The following is a 24,989-nucleotide window of genomic DNA, read 5'->3' as shown; positions in this document are numbered from 1 at the left end:
AGCTAGCTAACTGTTAACGTAACGTTAAACTCCTGAAGATGCTGTAATCAATGACACAGTATTAGGTGATTTCGGGTAGGCTATTGTGTGAGCGATAATTTCCCCCATCATCTTAAAACACAGTGTGCAAAATGTAATACCTACAGCTAATCTACAGTAAATTTAAGACAATTCATGATCTTAATTTCACAAACTTTATTTTAAGACTTTTTAAGGACCTGCGGGAACCATGTAAATGTATAATTATTAAATTATGAATTAAATTATAGGAAATAAAAGTTAAATTTACAGACATTAGTTTCCATTATATTTAATTGCTGCTATCAATCAGCTGCGCTGATACAGACTGTGAACCAACAGTCCTCAGCCTGTCAGTGTAACAGAGAAACAGTGTGTGAGCTCTTGGTGTCTCTTCATACCTGAGAGTCTCCAGTCTCAAGAGGGGATCCTCCTGCAGCTTCACTCCTACTTCTCCTGGATGGTTGTAGCTCAGGTCCAGCTCTTTCAGATGGGAGGGGTTGGAGCTCAGAGCTGAGGCCAGAGAAACACAGCCTTTCTTTGAGATCAGACAGCCTGACAACCTGTAGACAGACACAGACAGACATACAGACAGACAGACAGTTATATAATTGATTTAATTTTAATTAGCTAAATGTTAAGTTTTCTCATCAGTCAACCACTTTGGACCTTATTGTTACTAAACAGTTGACAGACACTAGAATCCATCATCAGTTACATGTTTTGAACGAAGTTTACAATAATTCTTTTTGACCATTATTTATATATTAACGTTTACATGTTGACATGATAGAGAGTTCACGTTATATATTTCCTAATAAACAGTTGCCTCCTTTTAAAGCTAGTTTAGAGGATATTGGATTTGAAAGTTGGTTTTTACATAATTTAATGGTACATTTATATTTTCTGGTACATCCTTATGATTCAAATTAGAATCTATGATCATTAACACCACAGTAGGAACTAAAGAAATACTAATACATACAGTATAATATAGACTTTGTCACCAAACATCTAGGTTATTTTTTATCAACAAATCAACAAATAAGCATCAAAGTGTGATCTGACCTGAGAATCTCCAGTTTACAGTGTGGACTCCGCAGTCCAACAGAAAGCATCTTCACTCCTGAATCCTGCAGGTCGTTGTTACTCAGGTCCAGCTCTCTCAGACTAGAGGACTGGGAGCTGAGAACTGAGGACAGAGCTTCACAGCTTCTCTCTGACAGGTTACAGCCACTCAGTCTGGGGGAGAGTAATAAGTAAAGAAAAATACTGATACTATTTCTGCCAGAAATGTTACAACCACCACATTTCTATGACTGCCTTTACTGAGTTGATGAATATTTAAGCATTAGGTTTTCAGGTGACAAGAAATTGATAGATTTGATCTGAACTTATCAAAAAGTTAAAGGCATCATAGGAGATTATCTGCAATATGCACTTTTTAATATGTTGTGAAAAGTGCTTTTTACACCCCAACAGCAATAAATGACTTATGGGCAATGAAAAAGAAACGAAAAACCCCCAAATTCTGTACCTTCTATAAACCTGTTAAAATGCTGACCAATCGGAGACGATGGACCCGTATCTAAAGAACCAATCACAATCCTGCGCGTTCTCTCCCCTCTGTGTGCGAGCCTGAGCGCGTTCACGGAGGGCAGAGAAAGCGTTCGTGCCATATCGTAGTAGGCTACCTGGCAGTGGACTAGACCTAGTGGAAGTAGCATAACAAGCTTACACAATGGAACCTACACAGAAGTTACCAGAGGTGTGGACTCGAGTCACATGACTTGGACTCGAGTCAGACTCGAGTCATGAATTTGATGACTTGAGACTCGACTTGACAAAATGTAAAGAGACTTGCAACTTGACTTGGACTTTAACATCAATGACTCGTGACTTGAGCCTTTTGACTTGACAAGACTTGCTACTTTCCCCAAAACCCAAAGATTAAATAGTAGGCTATATTTTTAAGTAGGCTACTGCTCTGTATCTTTCATCATGTAGCCTAGTGTAGCGGAGGAAACTGGTGGATGTCGCCTACCGGTACCGCGCTGATCTGCTTATCACTGGTTTCACTTCAGAGGTGTCGGCCAGAACACCACTTAAGGCCAAAAACGTCAGACTATAAGCATGAGAAGAGGAGTATGGTTTTTCCGCTCTTTATTTTCCTTCTTTCACAGGCACAGCAGCATAGATCGCAGGAAAAGAGACACAGGCTTACATTCCGCTCGTGAGGAGACGTTAGAACAGCTGTTGCCACCTGCGAATCGCGGCCATCAATAACATCCATAAACTGTAACTTATAACAGCGATCGGGACTGCATGTACTTACTCACACACGGGTGTGATTCACATAAACACGTTTCAACTGTGTCGACTACTGCGGCAACATGCGCGCTCACACACCTGACCGAGAGAGAAGAGAAAAGGAACTTACTAGACAGACCCTCCGGCCGACTGACGTCACGGCCACTAACTGACAGCTATACTGTCATCCACACTGAACAAAACTCATCTCAACACTCTATAAGAAATAACAACACTGTAACCTATAAACTTTGGGGCCTTTTCTGCATGTAGCCTATGTGTGAGTGTTTGTGTGTGTGAGTTAAATGTTAACAATCACTGGTAAACAGTGCAATTGGGAAGTGCAGCCAGCAGCGCTCGTGCACGGCTGTGTGTCGAGGGGTGGGGGAGGGAGTCCCGAGGGGAGAGGGAGGAGTTAAACGGAACTCCGAGGACAAGCTAATTTCAAATCATGCTAGCTCTCTCAGATCGTACAGTATAGCTTTAACTAAGAAATTCAATTAATTCCTACACGTACAAAACAGTGTCTGCGGTTATCAGTGAACTTACAGAGCTTTGTTGGAGGCTTTGACCACTGGCAGCAGCCTCAGAAGAACCTCCTCTGAAGCAGAGTATTTCTTCAGGTCAAACACGTCCAGATCTTTTTCTGATGACAGTAAGATGAAGACCAGAGCTGACCACTGAACAGGAGACATTTTATCTGTGGAGAGACTTCCTGAGCTCAAGGACTGTTGGATCTCCTCCACTAGAGAACTGTCATTCAGTTCATTCAGACAGTGGAACAGATTGATGCTTTTCTCTAGAGACAGATTCTCACTGATCTTCTTCTTGATGTACGTCACTGTTTTCTGATTGGGCTCTGGGCTGCTTTCCTTTTTCAGTAGGCCTGGTAGAAGACTCTGATTGGATTGCAGTGAAAGACCCAGGAGGAAGCGGAGGAACAAGTCCAAGTGTCCATTTGGACTCTTCAAGGCCATGTCAATAGCAGACCTGTGGACATTGGTCTCAGATGTTTTGTTGCACATCCTGCTTAACTTCCTTCGCAGATATTCTAAAGAAGTTTCCCCTAGCTCAGGTATTACATTCCTGTTACTGTTAAGGAGTTCCGTCTCTACATATAAAGCGGCCAAATACTCATGAACACTCAGATGGATGAAGCTGAACATCTTGTCTTTCTTCCTGCCACGTTCCTCTTTAAAGATCTCTGTGAACACTCCTGAGAAGAGAGAGGCTTCTCCGACATCAATGCCACTCTCTTTGAGATCTTTCTCGTAGAAGATCAGGTTGCCCTTTGTCAGCTGGTGGAACGCTAGTTTAGCTAATAACTCAATGTACTTTTCTGCATTCCCATCTTTTGTTTCAATATGAAACCTCATAAATTCTGTGTACATCTCAGTCAGGGTCTTGGGAAGCTCTCCTCCCTCTCTCTTCTTAAACAAATCCTCCAGGACTACAGCAGTGATCCAGCAGAAGACTGGGATGTGGCACATGATGTGGAGGCTTCGTGATGTCTTGATATGGGAGATGATTGTGTTGGCCTTCTCCTCCTCATCTTTGAATCTCTTCCTGAAGTACTCCTCCTTCTTTGGGTCAGTGAACCCTCTGACCTCTGTCACCACGTCAACATAATCAGAATGGATCTGATTGGCTGCTGCAGGTCGTGTGGTTATCCAGAGGCGAGCAGAGGGAAGCAGGTTCTTATTGATGAGGTTTGACAGCAGCACATCTACTGAAGTGGACTCTGTAACATCACAGTGACTTTTAATGTCCAGTTGGAGGCGGCTCTCATCCAGTCCATCCAAAATGAACAAAAGCTTGAATTTGTTCTCGTAGTAGTCTGGGTTTCCCGAAGATTGCAGAGTTGTAAAGATGTAATTAAGAGCTTCTTCCGTGATGTGACTGGTCTCCTTGATACATATATGAATTAGCTTTGCCAAACTCAACTTTTCTCCCTTCCGTAAATTCAACTGGCGGAAGGTGAGGGGGAATATGAGATGCCCATCTTGATTGGCTCCTCCTTCAGCAAAGTCCAAAACAAACTTATTCACAAGGAATGTTTTGCCAATTCCTGCAATTCCCAAGGTCAGCACTGTTCTTATGGGTTTGAATTTTCCAGGGGGGATTTTGAACATGTCACTTGGTTTAATTGGTTCCTCTGAATCAGCTGGCTTCACCGCCTCAATCTGTCTGATTTCATGCTGTTCGTTGATGTGTACGTTGCCCCCAGCTGTGATGAACAGTTCTGTGTAGATATCATCCAAAGGCTGGGCATCCTTCTCCTCTGCCCACCCCTCTCTAGCGGACCTAAACGTATGCTTGAGGTTTGTTTGAAGCTGTTGTTGGTAAAATGAGATGGGTTTTGGCTCTGGTAGGTCAACAATTGCATCTGTGAGACATAAGTAGAATGAAAACCTTATACAATTAGATTTTATGTGTAAAAATGCCTATTTTCTAGTGGTGGGCCGATAACGGCGTTAACGGCTGCGTTAACGCCAAACTCTTATCGGGCGATAAAAAAAATATCGCCGTTAATCTCTTAATTCCACCTCCTGTTCGGCTCAGGGGAGATGCTGTTCGCCGTCGGGGTGAACCCCCTTCCGCACGTGAAGGCTCGCTTCACGTGCGGGAAAGCTATAGTGTGAGCGGCCACAGCTTGTATTTTGGTCATATCTAACACTGGACTGCAGGCCTATATAAAAGTGTTGTACCTTTGCTTTCTTTGGGTTAAAAAAAACTCCATCAACTCAGTATCCGTCTAGTCCAAAAAAACTCTGTCAGCTGCTGCTGCAGACGGTGTGCAGACGTGCTCGGAGAATCGGCATCGGCGCATCAACAGTCATTCAATGCAGCGGCAGTAATCATACAACCGAACGGTGTAGAAAGTCCCGTCAGTTAAAAATAGTGATCCAGATTTTAAATCCATGTTAAAATCGGAAGGATATAAAGCTAGTTAGCTTAAAAAAAGTAGCAAACATGTCAACTGTGATGTGTTCAGGCCGGCTCAGTAATATGATTGATGTGTTCAAATGCAACACAAAAAAAAAGAAATTTGAGATTTTGGCGAAACTTGTTTTCCCAGCAAGATAAAATAGATAGTAAAGATGGAATTATGACCTGTTTAATGTCCTATCTTGAGCTATGATCATATCAGCAATTAAAGCAATAATACAAGTTCTATTTCAACAAAATAATAGAAAATTATCAATTTTGATATCAATAAAGACTTGGATCGTTAAGGAGTCTTGAAAATGGTATCAATATCAATACAAATTAACTCTCCTGTCATCTGAGAGAAATTAAGATGATTTAATTTTTTTAACCGTTAGTATTTACCGGTTAAAAATATTATCGGTTGACTGGTTTACCATGGACATCCCTTATACTGTATAAATGTATATCATACATTGTATGTTTTTTTTTGTGTTATCCCAGTTAAGTTTATTATTAATTTTTTATCATTTAATATTACTTTTAATAGTTCCGGGACGTTGGAGCAATAACCTGGTGTTTTGACACTTCAGTGTGCACTGTGAATTTGAAGTAATGTTCAGTTTTTGAATAAAGATGCAGCATTTACAAATGTTTATTTTTTTTATCCGATTCATCGATTAATCGAAAAAATAATCGACCGATTAATCGATTATTGAAATAATCGTTAGTTGCAGCCCTAAACAATTCATCGTTACCTCTTATGGCCTACAGTTCAAAGTTCATGTTTAACTGAATAAACAGTTTGTAAACACAAGTACATCTTGTTGAACATTATTTATTTTCATCACCAATTATCATAGTAGAACAGCTTCCTCAAGCAGTTTGTGATGCATGTTGGAAACAGGAGATGAGCCCCTGGTCTGATGCGCCACCTGGCTTGAGAAACACGTTCTCAAAGACTTACTTTGAGTCATTATTTAGGGAGCACACACATATTATGAATGAATTCAAATGAGCCATTTTAATCTAGATTAATCTAGATTAATTTCAAAATTAATCTAGATTAATCTAGATTAAAAAAATTAATCTATGCCCACCTCTACTATTTTCCCATGAGTACCAACAAATGTTATTTTAAGTAAGTTTCCCCTCGGGCCAGAACATAATCAAAGGCTAATTCAAGGAATTGATTGATGGAGAAATGCATCTGAAATGTGCGACAGACCACCTTGTGTGATAGACGCAGATAATGAATTAAATTAAAACAACCCAATAATAAATGTGTATCATTCTAACTAAGAAAATGCTGGTTTGTTAATCTAAAACACATCACACCATACCTGGACTGACCATGTAATTAATTTTTTTTTGGCTAAACATAGTGCAAGTAAGCTAAGAATAAAGTGATTACTGTGTTTTTAGTATTTCAAAGCCTACCGTTTATGGTCGGCTATTTCAGCATCAGGTGTTGTCTACTACCTGCCGCCTGCTGATTCATGAAATAAATGTTTTAAAGTATCCTAATTTTTTTTAAATCACTCACAAAATGGATAAAATTAGGGATGCACCGAAATGAAAATTCTTGGCCGAAACCGAAACCGAATAAAATGAAACAGTTGGCCGAATGGCCGAAACCGAATACCGAAAGAGGCTTTTGCAGTTTTGTTTATTTATTTTGCCACTTCTTTCAACATTGCATACATGAACTCCCAAATGTTCTCCTCAAACATAGCCTACAACTAAAAATCAACCCTAAATAAATAAACAGTAAAACCTTCCAATCTAAGAGTAAAATTAACATTTTACTAGGAATGTGATTGTGAATCACTCATTGATTTTTACCTTGACTTGTATGAGGAAGAATCTACAAAAAGATCGACTTATTGCCTTTTTTTCTTTTCTTTTTTTGCAATGCAGTGCAGGTTGAGTTGCTCTAAAAAACGCACCACAGTTCCCACCGTAATGTTCAGACTTCAGAATTTGCATCAAAGCCCTGATCATAACAATGAGAGGCTTTAAACGATGTCCATGCTTAGGAGGTGATTGTAACTTTTTCGGCTGTAGACTGAAACTAACGGGGGGAGGCGGCTCACTGGACATATATTTAGTTACGCTGTCAGTTTGCCGAGATGGCTCTGTATTCCATGGACATATAAAGAAATGTATTCAGGCTCGAGCAATGCAATCAGATCGCAGTGCCCCCCCCCCCTCTCTCCCACAGCGCTAACGGACAATATGATTATCATTTTCGCCGTCAAACCAGATTTTTTTTGCGCTGCGGCTCTCACCGGCGAGGTGTCAGTGAATGACACCGTTACCAACCGTTAGTTTCACTGGGTGAATCGCTGCTTCGCTCGCGCAAGGTTTTTGTGTTTCTAATGTGATAAAACATCAGTCTTGGACGAGCGTTTTATCTTAATGCTGCTTAAAGCATTGCAATGCGCCGTGTTTCATCCAGTTTGAAAACATGCTCCCACACTGGACTCTGACATTTTCATGCACGCAGCCTACAGACTGCTCCTGCTGCGCGCTCCCGACCAGACGTGGACTCGCATACACGGTTACGTCTCTCTTTACTTCCATTTCCTGGTTTGCAAGCGCGCAGCTCTTTTAAAAAAATATTTCCTTATTGTCATTTAGTTTGTCAATATTCGGTAATTTTGTTCGGCCTTTTAACTGTTTCGGGCCGAAACCGAAAATGACTTATTTTGTCATTTTCGGCCGAACCTTTTCGGTGGCCGAATGTTCGGTGCATCCCTAGATAAAATGAGAAGATGTTACTCAGATGGGCAGCAGTGCAGTCAAGTGAAGACAGAGAGATTCAGACAGACGTAGGGAGAGGGCACACACTTTATTTTATAGTTTTGCTTCTCAACTTAGTTATCATCACTCCGTTTATTCATAATGCTGGCTAACTGACCCCCTAGGCTTCCAAAGTCTTAGACGTGTTTTTACTCATGAATCTCACCAACCTAAATTCTCCCATTTTAATCTATGCAGCTGTTTGCACCAGCTCTGTGAAGCTTGTCTCTCAGCTGAACACAGGTGTAAACAATAATGTTTGTCCCTCATATACTACTCTCATAACACAGGCATTCTTTACAGGGTTAGATTCGTAATATTTGGGACTTGAAGTTCGATACTGCTAAAAAATAAAATAATCAGAATGGTGCAGGAGATGCCTGTTGCACACCACTGCTCTACGGCGTCTTAGTAAAAAAACATCACACTTGTTAGCAGCGGTTTCATAGCTTCTTCTTTTTGAAATATAATAAATGTTTACCTTCACACTGAGAGGACGGTCCAATGTTTGCTGAAGTCTCTCCAACATCGTTGACATCCACTGATGGTGAGAGAAGGAATGGTTTTTCATTTATTTCATTTCATTACATTTTTTAGTGGTTCTTAAAATGAACTGTTATACATAATGATTATAACACCATCTACAATCCTCTCATCAATATCTCAGTGTCTCAAACCGAGGATAGCAGCACCATTAGCTTCTGTCCTCTCAATCAGGAATGACCAACAACATTAAAAACCTTTTCTCTTAATTACGAGATCAAGCCGTCAATTATTGTGTGAATACAATGAGCACCTGAATGCACTGGGCCTCTGTACTGAGACCATGTTCCTCTACCAGTATTGTGTTGCCAACTCTTTATTCCTAAAAATACAAATATAAAGTGTGACTGACCTTCTGGTCCTGAGCTGGTGTCTGACAGTTTCTTCACCAGATCATTCCTGTTTATCTTATGTAGAACCTTCTTGGTCACGTTCACAGCTCCAGGAAGCTTATAGGCGTTGACCATCAGATCGACTGTGTCCCGCCTTTCTGCTTTCTCCAGTTTGGACACACTGATAGGTTGGCACCCTTCCAGGAAGTCGGGCTGCCTCAGACGCCATTTAAAGTCCTTAAATTCATCCTCTCTTAAATCTTCCAGAGCCTTCAAAAGGTCCTCTGGTGTCATCGTGGCTTCCTGTTAAAATCAGACAATATTGTCAACCTGAAGGAGAGCTGTAACACAAAGAGCAGCAACAGGAGTTCTGATTTGGAATACACACGTAAAGGGTTGAGGCCAAAGCCGTCTCAAACTATCCGTAACAACATATCCGTAAGCCAGGCAGTTTTTCAGGTTAGAGGCCAGTCTAAAAGCAGCATTGCCATCACCCATTGGCAGTACGATGATTGGATATTCAATAAGTGTGGAGCTCATGTCAGTGTTTCCCCTACCATTATACAGGCCTGGCGGGGCCGCCAGGCCAACGGGACCCCCCGCCAGGCCAACAGCAGCCTGACTTAAAAAAATAAAAATAATTTTTTTTTATTTTTTCACTTTTTCCGCAATAATCATTTGCGAGCGTCTGCGCGGCACTGTTGGTCTACCCCTCGTGTGCGCCTGTCTTTACAACCTCTCGTTTGATCATCCCATCAGCTGATCTGTGTGTCTGCGTGTGTGTGTATGTGTTCTGCGCGCGGCGCCATGCGCGTGTGCATTCGGTGCGCACTTTTTGACACGGAAGCCAATGAGCAGGAGCATGACTAGCAAGCAAACGTTGAACTAGTGGCGAAAATAAAACCAGCGCCTGCTCTATGGAGATATTAAGGACTCAGTAACAGGGACGTTGAACAGGAAAAAGTGCTGAGCAAAACTTAGAAAGTTAAAATCGCTACGTCGCCGTGGCAACACAACTAATCTGTATCAACAGCAGAGACAGCGCAGAAAAAACGGCATGCACTCGTTTCAGTAAGTTTACAGAAGTGCCACACTGCTACTGCCTTTGGCATTCTTCTCAGAAAAGCATTAATGTATTTTCAGGGGACATATTCATTTATTTATTGTTTTAACTGTTAAGTTATCTTGAAAACAGCAGGTTATTGTAGGCCTACAAGCTTTATTTTTTTGTATTTTCAATGCTAGGCCTAGCCTACTTTATTTTTATGTTTTACATTGAGAAATAGGCTAGATGAAATATAATGGTCGGAATAGGGAATTTGCCTTATGTAGCACACATGTTGATAGGCTAATCATGATGTGTAGCCTATGTTAATTAATTTATTTTCAACAAGGCTATTTGCATAAAAAAAAACTAAAGAAATGTTTTCAATAGGCTAGCTTCAAGGTGAGGTGATTCAGATTATTCCAGAAATGAGTACTAGACAGGACCTGTCTATATTAGATCTTAGTGTTTATTGTTTTTAATTGAAATCCGCGCGTTTTTCTTCAATAGTTTACATGGCTTGTGTCTCCAAATTATTACAGAAAAGTTATCGGCAGGACATATGACAGTTGTTTACAGAGCACAGAATTAAACAGATTTCACCTCAAAGTGCACCAGATTGATGTATTTAACTTTAAAATGATAATGTTTCCACTGCAGGGGGATGCCCCCAGACCTCCCTAGAAGGCCCATTCTCACCCAGCAGTATCTAAAAATCCTGTGAGAAACACCACATGTACAAACGTACTGAATGTGAAAGTATAACCCTATGCCCAATTTTTTTTTGGCATTGTTATGCTTTATTGATAGTGTAGAGACAGAGTTGAAGTGGGGCAGAGAGGGGAGTGACATGCAGAGAACGACCGCGGGCTGGAATCAAACCCGGGTCCGCTGCTGGCCGAGGCCAATGGGGGGGACGCCCTACCAACTGAGCTAAGGGCGCCCCACGCCCTCATTTTTAACGGGGCTGTCAAAAGAGGCTCATCCCAAATGGGGTTTGTTTTGGTCCATTTCTTCTAGAAATTTGGTACGCACGCGGCGCACATACTCTTTATCAGCTCTTACCACCGGGCCTAAAAAAAATTCTAGGGGAAACACTGATGTGCATATTCAAATTCATTTAAAAAGAAACTTGTAATACAAAAAAAGTTACATTTCAAGTATACTTTTACTACGTAAAGTTTTATTGTGGTAGGAGTAAAGGAAAAAATTAAGCCTAATTGGGTTTATTTTTGTGGTGATCACAGCTGGCTGCTGTGCGCTCCTCCTCCTTTTGCCACTCCCACTCCCTCTGTTCCGTGGCACACCTGGTCTGCATCTTCAATCAACGCACCTACTTCACCTCTGGCTTCCCTGCTGTCGTTGCCAGATCGTACCATGCACTACAGTGGTAACTATACACGCCTGGCTCCTAGTTTTCTCCTCGTCACTATCTCGTTGTCTCGTGTTTTTTCGTGATCACCACCCTAACGCTGTTTTTCCTCTGCCTGCAGTTACCCGGACCACAACCTCCAGCTTCCTACCTGCTTCTCCGTCCCGGCTTCCCCACTCACCACCTGCTTCCCCACCTCGTTGAATAAACCTTTTTATTATATCCACAACTGCCTCTGTCTGCTCTTGGGTCCCGTACATGATCATAACAGAACGATCCGGCCAAGATGGACCCAGCGGAATTTGGCAAGATCCGTGGAGCTCTCGCCGCCCAAGGCACGCAGGTGGCTGAGCACAGCCAAGCCCTCCGGGACGCTATGGAGGCTTTTGAGAATCTCGCTACCCGTGTCACTCAAATGGGGCAGCAGTTGGACTTACTGGTTCCCCTCACCACAGCGCCTTCACTGTCAGCCGCACCTCCGCCTGCTCCCGTTTCCCCGATACACCTGCCACGAGCCCGTGAGCCCTTCATTCCTGCGCCTGAGCGCTACGCTGGGGACATGGGTACGTGTAGAGCCTTTCTGATCCAATGTTCCCTAGTTTTCAGCCAGCAGCCCCTCACATACCCCACTGAAAGGTCGAAAATCGCTTATATTATGGGGTCACTTAAGGGGGTTGCACTAGCGTGGGCTTCAGCAGTGTGGGACAGTAGTTCTCCAGCTAATGACAATTTTGATCTATTTGTAGCGGAGATGAGGAAAGTTTTTGATCACCCAGTAGAGGGAGGGGACGCCGCCAAGCGGCTTATTTCTTTACGTCAGGGCTCCCGCAGTGTAGCTGAGTTCTCCGTGGAGTTCAGGACCTATGCAGCCAGGTCAGGCTGGAACGACAAGTCACTACGTGGGCTTTTTCTTTCAAGTCTCAGTGAGACAATCAAGGATGAGCTGGCTACTAGGGAGGAAGCTGACACTCTCGATGAAATGATTTCCCTCTCTATCCGGCTGGATAATCGCCTACGCGAGCGGCGTAGGGAGAAGGCGGGCAGCTCCGTGCCCCCGGCTTTCGCTGCTTCCTGTTCCCCACTCTTCCCTGAGACTGCCCTCTCTGCCCCCGTGACGCGTGCTGCCACTGAAGAGGAGCCCATGCAGCTGGGCCGCACACGCCTCACCCAGGCAGAGCGGCTTCATCGGATTAAGACCGGAGTGTGTCTGTACTGTGCGCTGCCCGGGCATCTCATCTCCACCTGTCCGTCACTGCCAAAAGACAGGGCTTGGCAGTGAGGCTCGGGGCCCTGCTGAGCCACGCTCCCTCCGTCCCCGATTCTCACTGTTCTCGCTCACTGCTGGATGCCACTCTCCTGTCCCTCGGTCATCCCTTTCCTGTGTCAGCCCTGGTGGATTCTGGAGCGGATGAGAACTTCATCGACGCTGGCTTCGTGTCTCAGGTTGGCATTAAATTGGAACAATTACCCTCTCCCTTAAATGCTAACGCCTTAGACGGCCGTCACCTGGCCCTTATTACTCACCGTACTGTGCCCCTTGAGCTAATTGTTTCTGGTAATCACCACGAGATACTGCAGTTTCATGTCATCCTGTCTCCCCTCACTCCCCTGGTGCTGGGGCACCCCTGGCTCAGACTTCATAATCCCCAATTTGACTGGGCTTCTGGCAAAGTGGTGAGTTGGAGCACTTTTTGTCATTCCACCTGCTTACTATCTGCCCCGTCTCCGGCAGTGGGAGATGTTCCCTTGCCCAAGGAACCTCCCGACCTCTCCTTGGTTCCCCAAATCTATCATGACCTGGGAGAGGTATTTAGTAAGTGTCGTGCGCTCACCCTGCCTCCGCATCGCCCCTATGACTGTGCCATCGATCTCCTCCCCGGCGCCCCTTTGCCCAGTAGTCGCCTCTATAACTTGTCCCGTCCTGAGAGGGAGACCATGGAGAAGTACATTAAGGATTCTCTTTCGGCTGGCCTCATGAGACCCTCCTCTTCTCCTGTTGGTGCAGGTTTCTTTTTTGTGGCCAAGAAGGACAAGTCACTTCGCCCATGCATTGATTTCAGGGGTCTTAATAACATTACGGTGAAGAACAAGTATGCTTTGCCCCTCATCAGTTCCGCATTCGAGCCACTGCAGGGCGCCACAGTCTTCTCCAAATTGGACCTACGTAATGCCTATCACCTGGTGCGTATCCGTGAAGGCGATGAGTGGAAGACGGCCTTTAACACCCCCCTCGGCCATTTTGAGTATCTCGTCATGCCTTTCGGCCTAACTAATGCCCCTGCTGTGTTCCAGAACCTGGTCAACGACGTCCTCCGGGACTTTCTCAACCGCTCAGTTTTTGTCTAATTAGACGACATCCTGATTTTTTCCCGCAACCAGGAGGAACACATTCAGCATGTCCGGCAAGTTCTTCAACGGCTGTTGGAGAACAAACTATATGTGAAGGCCGAGAAGTGTGAGTTCAGTGTCACCTCTGTATCCTTCCTGGGGTTCATTATTGAGAGCGGGCAAGTGAGGACCTGCCCCGAGAAGGTCATTGCAGTGACAGACTGGCCCATCCCCGATTCCCGCAAGAAACTGCAGCAGTTTCTGGGGTTTGCCAATTTTTACCGGAGATTTATCCGGGATTACAGCAGGGTTGCAGCCCCTCTCACCCGTCTCACCTCTCCTGCCCTCCCGTTTGCCTGGACGCCGGAGGCGGACGCTGCCTTCTCTGGGCTTAAAGGGCTTTTTTCGTCTGCTCCCATTCTCATCCAACCGGACCCCTCCAGGCAGTTCGTTGTGGAGGTGGATGCTTCTGACACTGGAGTGGGGGCGGTCTTGTCCCAGCGCTCGGCCACTGATGGGAAGATTCATCCTTGCGCCTTTTTCTCTCGCCGGCTGGTTCCTGCGGAGCGGAACTATGATGTGGGTAACAGAGAGCTGCTGGCTGTGAAACTGGCGTTGGAGGAATGGCGGCACTGGCTTGAGGGGTTAGAACAGCCGTTCGTGGTTTGGACCGACCACAAGAATTTGTCTTACATCCAGACAGCTAAGCGATTAAATTCCCGCCAAGCCCGGTGGTCCCTTTTTTTTGGGCGGTTCAATTTCACCCTCACCTACCGGCCCGGGTCCCGTAACGTCAAGCCTGACGCCCTATCTCGTCAGTTTAACACTGTGAACACTCCGGCCCCCCCTGACACTATCCTCTCTCCTTCCTGCCTCAAGGTGGCTGCTGTCACCTGAAAGATAGAGTCCCTCGTCCGGGAGGCCCAAGCCATCGAACCGGACCCGGGAAACGGCCCTCCCAACCGCCTTTTTGTCCCCAGTTCGGTTCGCTCACAAGTGCTGGTGTGGGGCCACACATCGCGCTTTGCCTGTCACCCTGGCGTGGGTCGCACCCTGTCGCTCCTTAAGAGGCATTTTTGGTGGCCAGCGATGGACGCGGACACCCGGGCATTTGTGCTGGCCTGCACGGTTTGTGCTCGGGCCAAGTCCTCCCACCAACCCCCTGCTGGTCTGCTACGTCCCCTTCCGGTTCCTGGCCGGCCCTGGTCTCACATTGGCCTGGATTTTGTCACTGGTCTTCCTCCCTCTAGAGGCCACACAGTCATTCTCACGGTTGTGGACAGATTTTCAAAGGCTGTTCACTTCATTGCCCTTCCTAAACTCCCCTCTGCCACCGAGACTGCCCAGCTGCTTGTGCAGCATGTCTTCCGCCTCCACGGGATACCCACTGATCTCGTCTCTGACCGTGGGCCCCAATTCATTTCCCAAGTTTGGAAAGCGTTCTGCCGGGCGCTAGGGGGCTCGGTCAGCCTGTCATCCGGATACCACCCGCAGACCAATGGGCAGGCGGAAAGGGCAAACCAGGACCTTGGGACCGCTCTGCGTTGCGTGGCTGCACGTAACCCCTCTGCCTGGAGCGAATACCTACCCTGGATTGAGTATGCCCATAACTCAATGTCCTGTGCTGCGACTAATATGTCCCCGTTCGAATGTTCCCTGGGGTACCAGCCACCCTTGTTTCCCTCTCAGGAGGATGACATCTCCGTCCCCTCCGTTCAGCACCATCTCCGCCGCTGTCGCAGGGTGTGGAAGGGCGCTCGCTCCGCTCTGCTGCGCTCTGCGGAGCAAAACAGGCGCATTGCGGATCGCCACAGGGCTCCCGCTCCTGCCTACCAGGCTATATTAATCAGGAAATTAATGAAGCGCGATAATGACGGTCACGGCGCACATGACAGGCGAACGCGTATGTGTGTGTGTGCGCTCGCCTACAGGACGGCGGGCGCACGAGGACAATGACGTCACGGTTAACCGTGTACACAAAAAAAATTCCGTCGTGTACACGGTTAGACATTTTTGTAAATGTTCACACCCCTAGTTCATTACACGTTATCTCAGGATAATGGCATTTAAAATGAAAAGCAATGAGAGGAACCAACCTTTAGTTTTCTCATTAACATTTTCTCTTATTTTCATCACATCTGTACCTCTGCTTTTCATCACCTAAAACAAAATAAGATCAGGTTAATGTGTGTGTGTGTGTGTGTGTGTGTGTGTGTGTGTATAATTTTTAAATGTGTTTTAATGTGTATTTTTTAAAGTCTTGTCTAAGGAGCATTTCTGTAACTCTGTGAGCTATATTATCTCTAGAGGTTACTGCTGGCTTTCCTCATCAAAGATGTGTAATGTTCCCTTTGAGGATCCTCACCTTGAAGGGTTCTTATAGTCACGTCCATATGAGGTCGGAGAGACAGCCGTCACATCCTCATCTCTAAATCTAAATCCAGAAACGTGAATTTTCTTCACTGAGTTCACGGAAAAAAACGTTCAAGTTTCAGTCAAAGAGTAAAAACATTCAGGCTGTCAAACCAGTTCTGACATTCCTTCATTTCTCAGCAGTAAAGATTCACGGGGCTGATTAAATCCAGTGTTTCCCCCAGCGCTTTATAGTTAAGGCGGCCGCCTTAGCAAAACCAGCCCCCCGCCTTGACTACTGACCGACCAAAAAAAAAATTAAAATTAAATCTTTATTTTTTTTATTTTTAGTGCTGCACAATTAATGTACTAGCAAGCGCGATGTGTGATTTGTCATGGTCAGAAATGCGCGAAAGGCCGTGATTTGCAGTAAATAAATGTGCACATGTCTCCAAGCGTTTCTCTCTGCTCAGACTATCAGCTGCTCTGTGTCGGGGGCTCTGCGCGCGCGACCGTCCCGCGCTGCGCGCGACTACGGCATGTACGCGGGAAACGAGCAGCAGCAAACCGACATTTAACCTGTGGCGATAATAAACGCAGTGCGGTTCTATGGGGATATTTAGCTGAACAGAAAGAAGTGCTCTGCAAAGCTAGACTAGTTTAAGACTCCACATCACCGTGGCAACACAACTTATCGGCTCATACAGCGCAGAGAAAAGTGTGATACATGCATGAGAGTGATGGCCCAGGCACCTTTCAGTACGTTTACAGAAGTGCACACTGTAACTGTCTTTGAAATGCATTTAGTAATTTTAAGGGGAAAACACGTTGTATTATTTCAATTATTGAATTATTTTTCAAACGGCATGCTAGTGTAGCCATACAAGATTTATTTTTCTGAATTTTAAATGCTGCTTTATTTTTATGTTTTAAATTTGGAAATACATGTTCCAAAACAACCAATAACCTCTGTATTTAAAAAGAAATCAAGCAAGTAGGCTAATAATAACCATATATGAATTAATCGCATCACAGTATGCCTATTGTCCACAATAATCTCACAACAGCCCCCCATCCAAAAAGGAACTTTAAAAAGCACTTTGATACACATGTTAAGTGTATGGTCCATTATTTTTATTTAGTGTGTCTGCATGGTATTGCACCAAAACAGTAGAACTTTTCTTTAATTGTATTTTGTACCGTCTGCATGTTTGCACAAAATGTGCACATAGCAAACAAAATTGCACAACTGTAAGGTCAGTGTCATTCAAATAAACAGAACTATTTCTTTAGGGCGCATTGGCATCTTTGAGCAAAATACCCCCAAAATTTTCGCCGCCGCGCTATGCGCCGCGCCTCCTGTACGGCTAGACAGTGACCACCTTGACTAAGACATTTCCTGGGGGAAACACTGAAATCTATAGACTAAACATGAAAAAGCTAATTTTGATTTTGATAAAAAAAATTGCATACGATTGTATAGATTAATTATTATACTCATTATAGTATAGTAAGTGATTTAATTCAAGAATATTCAGCTCTAAAAACTCTAAATACCAAAGTTGAAATAATCACTACAAGTATATTATGTAGCCCCTGAATATTACAGGTATAACGACAACAGAGTTTCCTCATCAAAGGTGTGTAATGTTACCTGTCAGGGTCCTCACCTGGTGAAGTCACGTTGAGGTCGGGGAGACTTTCTTCCTCCGTGTGCAGACGCTGCTGGTGTCTGTGTTCAACTGAGCGACAGCGTCACATGCTCATCCCTTAAATGCAAATCCAGACATGTCACTATGACCTGAGGGGACAAACCCAGACTGAGCTGTAGTAGTAAATGGTAAATGGACTTGTATAGCGCTTTATCTCCGTTGTTCACAGACCTAAAGCGCTTTACATTGTTTTGTACACATTCACCCAGTCACACACACATTCATACACCAATAGCAGCAGCTACCACGCAGGGTAGGCTTAGCACTAGGGTGCTAAGTTAACTAAGCTAACTATCGGGAGCAATTCGGGGTTCAGTGTCTTGCCCAGGGACACTTCGACATGTGGCGGGGAGACGGGGGATCGAACCTCCAACCCTGCACACCAGAGGCGAACTCCCTACCACTTCGCCACTGGCAGTACTAGATTACCACTGCCGCCCCTTAACGGGGCGGCAGTGGTAATCTAGTACTGCCAGTCAGCAGAAGGTGGCAGTGTTACACAAGGTCTGTTAGTCAATTTTCACAGCAGACTTTGATGTTGTTGGCGCCTGCTATTTGAGAACAATTAAAACTAATTACCACCTATTACACATGCAAACACAGACATCCACAAACACACACAAACACAGCCACTCAAAAGCCCCTCTGATGTGATCTTAGTGTCCATTATGGGGCCTTTCCGAATAGTCCAATCTCCTAACCTATAAGCCTCCTTTCCTATACCTTAACCCCTAAACGTCATCGGGGTTAAGGAGAGATGAAAGGTGCTTCCTGTCGAACATAGGAAAAGACAGCACTGTTTCAAAAGAATTCGACTCCACTTTTCCTAACCGACGTCATTGCGCGACGGCGAGTATTGCTGACGTGAGTCACTAGCGTGAAACTACACTATAGCCTATTCTCCGAAAATTGACTACAACAAGCGCTCGTTTGATCCATGCGTTCTTTTCATATTGATTTAATCAGGTTGTCGCCAACAGAGTGAGAATCACTCCCATATATCCCAATTCACATGTGGAATAAAAAGAGGCTACACTTGTGTTGATGTTGAAATGAACTGCCCCCAGTAACTTCATTAAATGTGAAGTTGGTATTTTATTTTCTTATGGTGTAAATGATGTGCTACGAAAATATCTATTATGATGTTGGTCTTTTATGAGTTCTTTATTATCTTTAGCCTGTGTGTGTGTGTGTGTGGGGGGGGGGGGTGTATTTTGTTTTAGCCGAGTTAAATCTTCTCTTCTCCTCTCTTCTGTTTTACCTCTCGTTCGTATTCGTGTAGACGGAGCATATCTGTTTGAATGTGAGATGAATCTTAAAAAAAATCGCTTCTGAATAATACATAATTTTTTGAGATGGTTGGGATATGAAGCTGCCCAGACCAGATTACAGTAGTTCAGGAAAGGAAACAAAAAACTATAGTATAAAGTTAAATGGGCAGAAGGATTAATTAAAGGACAAACTTTCCTTAATATGCCCATCATCTTTGTGGACCTTTTGCAAACCAGGTCTATGTGATTTGACCAATTAAGTCTTTCGTCAACTAGAATTCCCAAAAATTTGGTAGCCTTTACTTGCATAATTTCTGATCCGTTAATAAGTACTTTTGCTTGTTCTTTGGGATAAGACTTGTTTATGTTGCAAAAGATCACAAAGTTACATTTCTTCACATTAAGTGTTAATTTATTAATTTGAAACCATTTGGCAATAGAGCATAATTCATCATTCACACAGTCAATCAAATAATTAAAGTCATTATGAGTTGCTATGAGATTAGTGTCATCGGCAAATAATACAGGAAAAAGATGTTTGCAAGACATGGCTAAATCGTTTATATAGATCAAAAATAATAAAGGGCCCAGTATTGAGCCCTGTGGCACCCCATGAATAATTCTGGACTTGGTAGAAGAATAGCCATTAAGCGACACATATTGTTCTCTGTAAGTTAAGTAATTCTTAAACCAGTTCAGGGCAATATCCTCCACTCCATATCTATTTAATTTGCTTATCAGAATACTGTGGTTAACCGTATCGAACGCTTTGCTTAAGTCCAAAAATATCCCAATGGCAAACTCAGCATTGTCCATAGCAGTTGAAATTATATTAGTTATCTGGAGTAATGCATGCTCTGTTGAATGTTTTTTACGGAATCCATACTGGTGAGCATATAGGATCTTATTATCAGTTAAGTGCTTGGAAATTCTTGCATAAACTAATTTCTCCAATAATTTAGAGATGCAAGGCAGGATTGATATAGGTCTATAGTTCCCAAAATCATCAGTAGCACCTGTTTTGAAAATAGGGATAACTTTAGCAATTTTAAGATGGAGGGGAATAATTCCAGATTGGAGTGATAGAGAAAGAATATGGGTTAGCGGTTGAATTAAATAATCAGTGGTTTCTTTTAACAAAATGCTCTTTATGCCATCATGATCTGGGGCTGAATTCTTTAATTCCATGATGATATTATGGACCTCCTGTGTAGTTGGAGGTACAAAGGTATTGAGAGGAGGATATTGCCCCTTAATCAAGTTACAAGGGTTCTCATTTGTACCCAAGATACTTGATGCCAGATCACAGCCAACATTAACAAAAAAATTATTAAAGCCATCATCTTTTGAACTCCAAACTTTAATTAAACAGCTCAGACGAGCTGCACAGGTAGCAGAGCTGTCGACCATCTTGAAATTTGATGTACCGAGGTACGTACCGAACCGTGACTTTTGTGTAACGGTACACTAAAGTCACGGTTCGGTACGTACCTCGGTTTTGAAGTCATGGTACGGTACAGTACGGTACGGTTCATAGTTAAGGGAGAATGAACAGTTTTAGCTGTCAGTAACTAGCTAACATACAAATAAAATGCATAACAAATCTAAAAAGAATACAGCTGCAATTCTCCAATAAATAAAATACTTATTAAATACTAGTGAAGGTGCAGCATAAACTAAAATTGCAGTGAAAAAAAAGCCAGTGTTAATGCTCAGCAGGTTCTGTAAGCTGGTATATAAAAAAAGGGTATGTCATCTTTAAGGGTATTGTTGACTTTAAATATATATATATATATATATATTAGTGCTGTCAGTTTATCGCGTTATTAACGGCGTTAACGCAAACCCATTTTAACGGCGTGAATTTTTTTATCGCGCGATTAACGCTCGTCATGGTCTAGCAAACGTTGTGGTTTTTTCACAAGCTGTTGTATCAACTAGTAATGTTAGAACAACTGAAACACCACAAACTATACACCTGGCTCGCAGGTAAGTTACTGTTAATTCAAACGGAACATGTCCTACAGCGTAATTTCACATTAAAATAATTTAACTGGCAAAACGACTAAACTTCAAGTCAATTCTGACTTTTATTTTGAAGCAGAAACCGGAACCTAGCACTTCCTAGCTCAGCTGCTTCACTAGTCTTCCGTGACTCTGGGACTTCGCGGAAAAAGAACAGTAAAGAAAGCTTGTCATTTGCAAAAGTCTTACTTATAACTCTGCGCGCACACCAAAACCTCCATGAATGTTGGTGGCAGCCGCCAGTCATTCATTTTCACTTTATTTTTCGCTACGAAGGGCGACTGCCTCGGCTGCAGCAGCGCCATGGCAACCAACCGGCACCCACCGGCAGTCCGGCACACAAGCGTGTAGCCTAGTCAGTGTGTCCACTCCAATAAGCCGTGCGTGGATGAAAGACTCCCAAAACATTTAGGCCTACAACAACAAGTTTAATTTAGCCTAAAAACTAATTTGTTTGATATAGCCTATGTTGTTTTATGGTTTGGTTTTTAAATAAAAAAATAAGTTCCAATTATGTTTGTGTATGCTGTTCTAGGGGTGGGGGGGATCTACATTGTGGGCTATTTGCACTGAATAGCAAATTATGATATTTTAGAAGAAATACACTGAATTACAAGGGTGTAGAGAATGGGTGTGATAAGAGCATTAAAATGAGAAAAAATAATGGGACAAAAAGAAATCAAGGGACATTTAGGCTAGAATAGGTAAAAATGCGATTAATCGCGAGTTAACTATGACATTGATAGTTAACTCGCGATTAAATATTTTAATCGCTTGACAGCACTAATATATATATAATACTGCAGCTCTCTTAAGCTCTGAAGTGCTCTTATAAATATAACAATTATCAAATAAAAGTGCAACTGCAGCATCAATTAAATGACAGCTTATGTATTTTCAGTATAAAAAAGCAAATACTGTCTGGGTTTGCACAGCTCGATTTTCTTCACAGTAACGGTGACCTGGATGGTGCCTTTTCAAATGCGTATGCATGTTCGACGTGTTGGCTCCCTTTATATGTCCATAGCCTACATACATAAGCGATCGCGGTGAAACAATAACCTGTGTGCCGACATTGTTCCACACGTTTATCACTGTTTTCATAATTCTACTGGAATCCAAAGTTATCCCTCAAACGGGATTTGAATGACAGGGGGGCGCCTGCGAGCTCCGGTTTCCTGTTGACTTTCGCCATGCAGTTCGCTCTCTGTTCGATAGCACTGTATAAAATATTTATTTGCACTACTCATAGACTGTAAAAGAAAGGAGGGGTAGCCTACTACAACTGCTAGTAGGGATGCAAACGGAACACTTGAGCGGAGAGGTGCGTCTGCTCTGACCGCAGCTGGGAGGGGCTGCTGCGCAAGGAACGGGGACGGGGGAGCTTATGGCCTCGTTTGAGATGCATTTTTGTTGTGCGCTCAGCAAGACGCGCGTCATAGTTGCGCAGGTCTGAGCAAGACGGCTCCAAGTCGAACGAGGCCAGTGTTTCCCCTACCATTATACAGGCCTGGCGGCCCCGCCAGGCCAACGGGACCCCCCGACAGGCCAACTGCAACCTGACTTAAAAAAAATAAAAAAAATATTATTATTATTTTTTTAATCAATTTTTCATTGATTCCGTAATAATCATTTGCGCGCGTCTGTGCGGCACTGTCGTTCTACCCCTCGTGTGCGCCTGTCTTTACAACCTCTCGTTTGATCATCCCATCAGCTGATCTGTGTGTCTGCGTGTGTATGTGTGTCTGCGCGCGGCGCGATGCACGTGTGTAGGCCTATTCGGTGCGGGTGCGCACTTGTTAAAACACGGAAGCCAATGAGCAGAAGCATGACTAGCAAGCAAACGTTGAACTAGTGGCGAAAATAAAACCAGCGCCTGCTCTATACAGATATTAAGGACTCAGTAACAGGGACGTTGAACAGGAAAAAGTGCTGCGCAAAGTTTAGAAAGTTAAAATCGCTACGTCGCCGTGGCAACACAACCAATCTGTATCAACAGCAAAGACAGCGCTGAAAAAAACGGCATGCACTCGTTTCAGTAAGTTTACAGAAGTGCCACACTGCTACTGCCTTTGGCATTCTCAGAAAAGCATTCATTTATTTTCAAGGGACATATTAATTAATTTATTGTTTTAACTGTTAAGTTATCTTGAAAACAGCAGGCTATTGTAGGCCTACAAGCTTTATGTTTTTGTATTTTCAATGCTACTTTATTTGTATGTTTTAAATTGAGAAATAGGCTAGATGAAATATAATGGTCGGAATAGGGAATTTGCCTTATGTAGCACACATGTTGATAGGCTAATCATGATGTGTAGCCTATGTTAATTAATTTATTTTCAACAAGGCTATTTGCATCAAAAAAAATAAAGAACATTTTCAATAGGGTAGCTTCAAGGTGAGGTGATTCAGATTATTCCAGAAATGAGTCTAAACAGGACCTGTCTATATTAGATCTTAGTGTTTATTGTTTTTTTATTGAAATCCACATGTTTTTCTTCAATAGTTTACATGGCTTGTGTCTCCAAATTATTACAGAAAATAGTTATGGGCATATGTTGTTTACAGAGCACAGAATTAATCAGATTTCGCCTCTCAAAGTGCACCAGATTGATGCATTTAACTTAAAGGATAAGGTTTCTTCTGCAGGGGGATGCCCCCAGACCCCCCTAGAAGGTCCATTCTCACCCAGCAGGATCTAAAAATCCTGTGAGAAACACCACATGTACAAACGTACTGAATGTGAAAGCATAACCCTATGCCCTCATTTTTAACGGGCTATCAAAAGAGGCTCATCCCAAATGGGGTTCGTTTTGGTCAATTTCTTCTAGAAATTTGGTACGCACATACTCTTTATCAGCTCTTACCACCGGGCCTGAAAAAAATTCTAGGGGAAACACTGCTGTGATACCTGGCAGACTCCACTGGAGAACCAGACTGACAACTGCACAACCTTTGCACGTTATCACGCAGGACTATAGTAGAAAAAAAGCTTTTGACCCCTCCTCCCCTCCGTGCACGTCACAACACACATCTGCCAATCAAATCGTAACCCAGGGAACAGAAGCCCCGCCTCCTACAGCGTTTGACTTCACAGGAATTTTGTTCACGGTGTTTCCAGAAAAAAACGCTCAAGTTTCAATCAAAGAGTAAAAACATTCAGGCTGTCAAACCAGTTCTGACATTCCTTCATTTCTCAGCAGCAGAGATTCACAGGGCTGATTAAATCTAGAGACTAAACATGAAAAAGCTCATTTTGATAAATAAAACTTGCATACAATTGTATAGATCAATTATTATACTGATTATAAAATATTAAGTTATTTAATTTATGAGTATTCAGTTCTAAAAACTGTAAATACCAATGTTGAAATAATCAAGTCACCACAAGTATATTATGTAGCCCCTGAATATAACATATTAGTATATAACATATAGTTATCATGACAACAGAGTCTCCTCATCAAAGGTGTGTAATGTTACCTGTCAGGGTCCTCACCTGGTGAAGTCACGTCGAGGTCGGGGAGACTTTCTTCCTCCGTGTGCAGACGCTGCTGGTGTCTGTGTTCAACTGAGCGACAGCGTCACATGTTCATCCCTTAAATGAAAAAAATACGTCATAATGACCTGAGGGCAGAAACCCAGTCTGAGCTGTAGTACTGCCAGTCAGCAGAAGGTGCCAAAAAAAAGCTTCCCCTCCTCCCCCCCCCCCCACACGTCACCACACACATCTGCCAATCAAAACAACTTAATCTCTTCACACCAACATGACGGATCATAACCCAGCGAGCAGAAGCCCCGCCTCCTACAGCGTTTCACTTCACGGGAATTTTGTTCACTGTGTTTCCAGGCAACGAAAACAAACAGCTTTTGTTCTTTGAATAACTGCTATGGGTGTAGTACAGTCACAGAAAAAACAAATACTAAAAACATTCGGGCTGTCAGACC

General features: G+C 43.4%; 1 protein-coding gene across 11 annotated transcripts in view; it reads right to left on the bottom strand.

Annotated features, from left to right (window-relative positions):
* LOC307252000 (NLR family CARD domain-containing protein 3-like) overlaps positions 1–24,989 on the bottom strand; it is a 32,632-nt gene that overhangs the window by 3,200 nt on the left and 4,443 nt on the right. For 3 of the 11 annotated variants that reach the window (XM_080029515.1, XM_080029518.1, XM_080029519.1), the window contains exons 4-12: positions 24,525–24,639; positions 17,704–17,802; positions 16,047–16,143; positions 15,778–15,841; positions 8,957–9,239; positions 8,543–8,602; positions 2,878–4,714; positions 1,087–1,260; positions 420–581 (exon numbers count right to left, since the gene is read on the bottom strand). In XM_080029515.1, the coding sequence (XP_079885641.1) occupies positions 420–581; positions 1,087–1,260; positions 2,878–4,714; positions 8,543–8,602; positions 8,957–9,239; positions 15,778–15,798 (2,537 nt within the window). In that variant the 5' untranslated portion in view covers positions 15,799–15,841; positions 16,047–16,143; positions 17,704–17,802; positions 24,525–24,639. Of the gene's footprint in view, positions 1–419; positions 582–1,086; positions 1,261–2,877; positions 4,715–8,542; positions 8,603–8,956; positions 9,240–15,777; positions 15,842–16,046; positions 16,144–17,687; positions 17,835–24,524; positions 24,640–24,989 lie in introns of all 11 variants that reach the window. The other 8 variants (XM_080029520.1, XM_080029522.1, XM_080029523.1 and 5 more) reach the window with 8 other exon arrangements.

This window comes from Ammodytes marinus (genome assembly GCF_949987685.1).
Source record: "Ammodytes marinus genome assembly, chromosome: 6".
NCBI classification, from domain to species: domain Eukaryota; kingdom Metazoa; phylum Chordata; class Actinopteri; order Uranoscopiformes; family Ammodytidae; genus Ammodytes; species Ammodytes marinus.
Note: the sequence above shows the minus strand (reverse complement) of the source record. Positions and strands in the feature narration are given on the sequence as shown.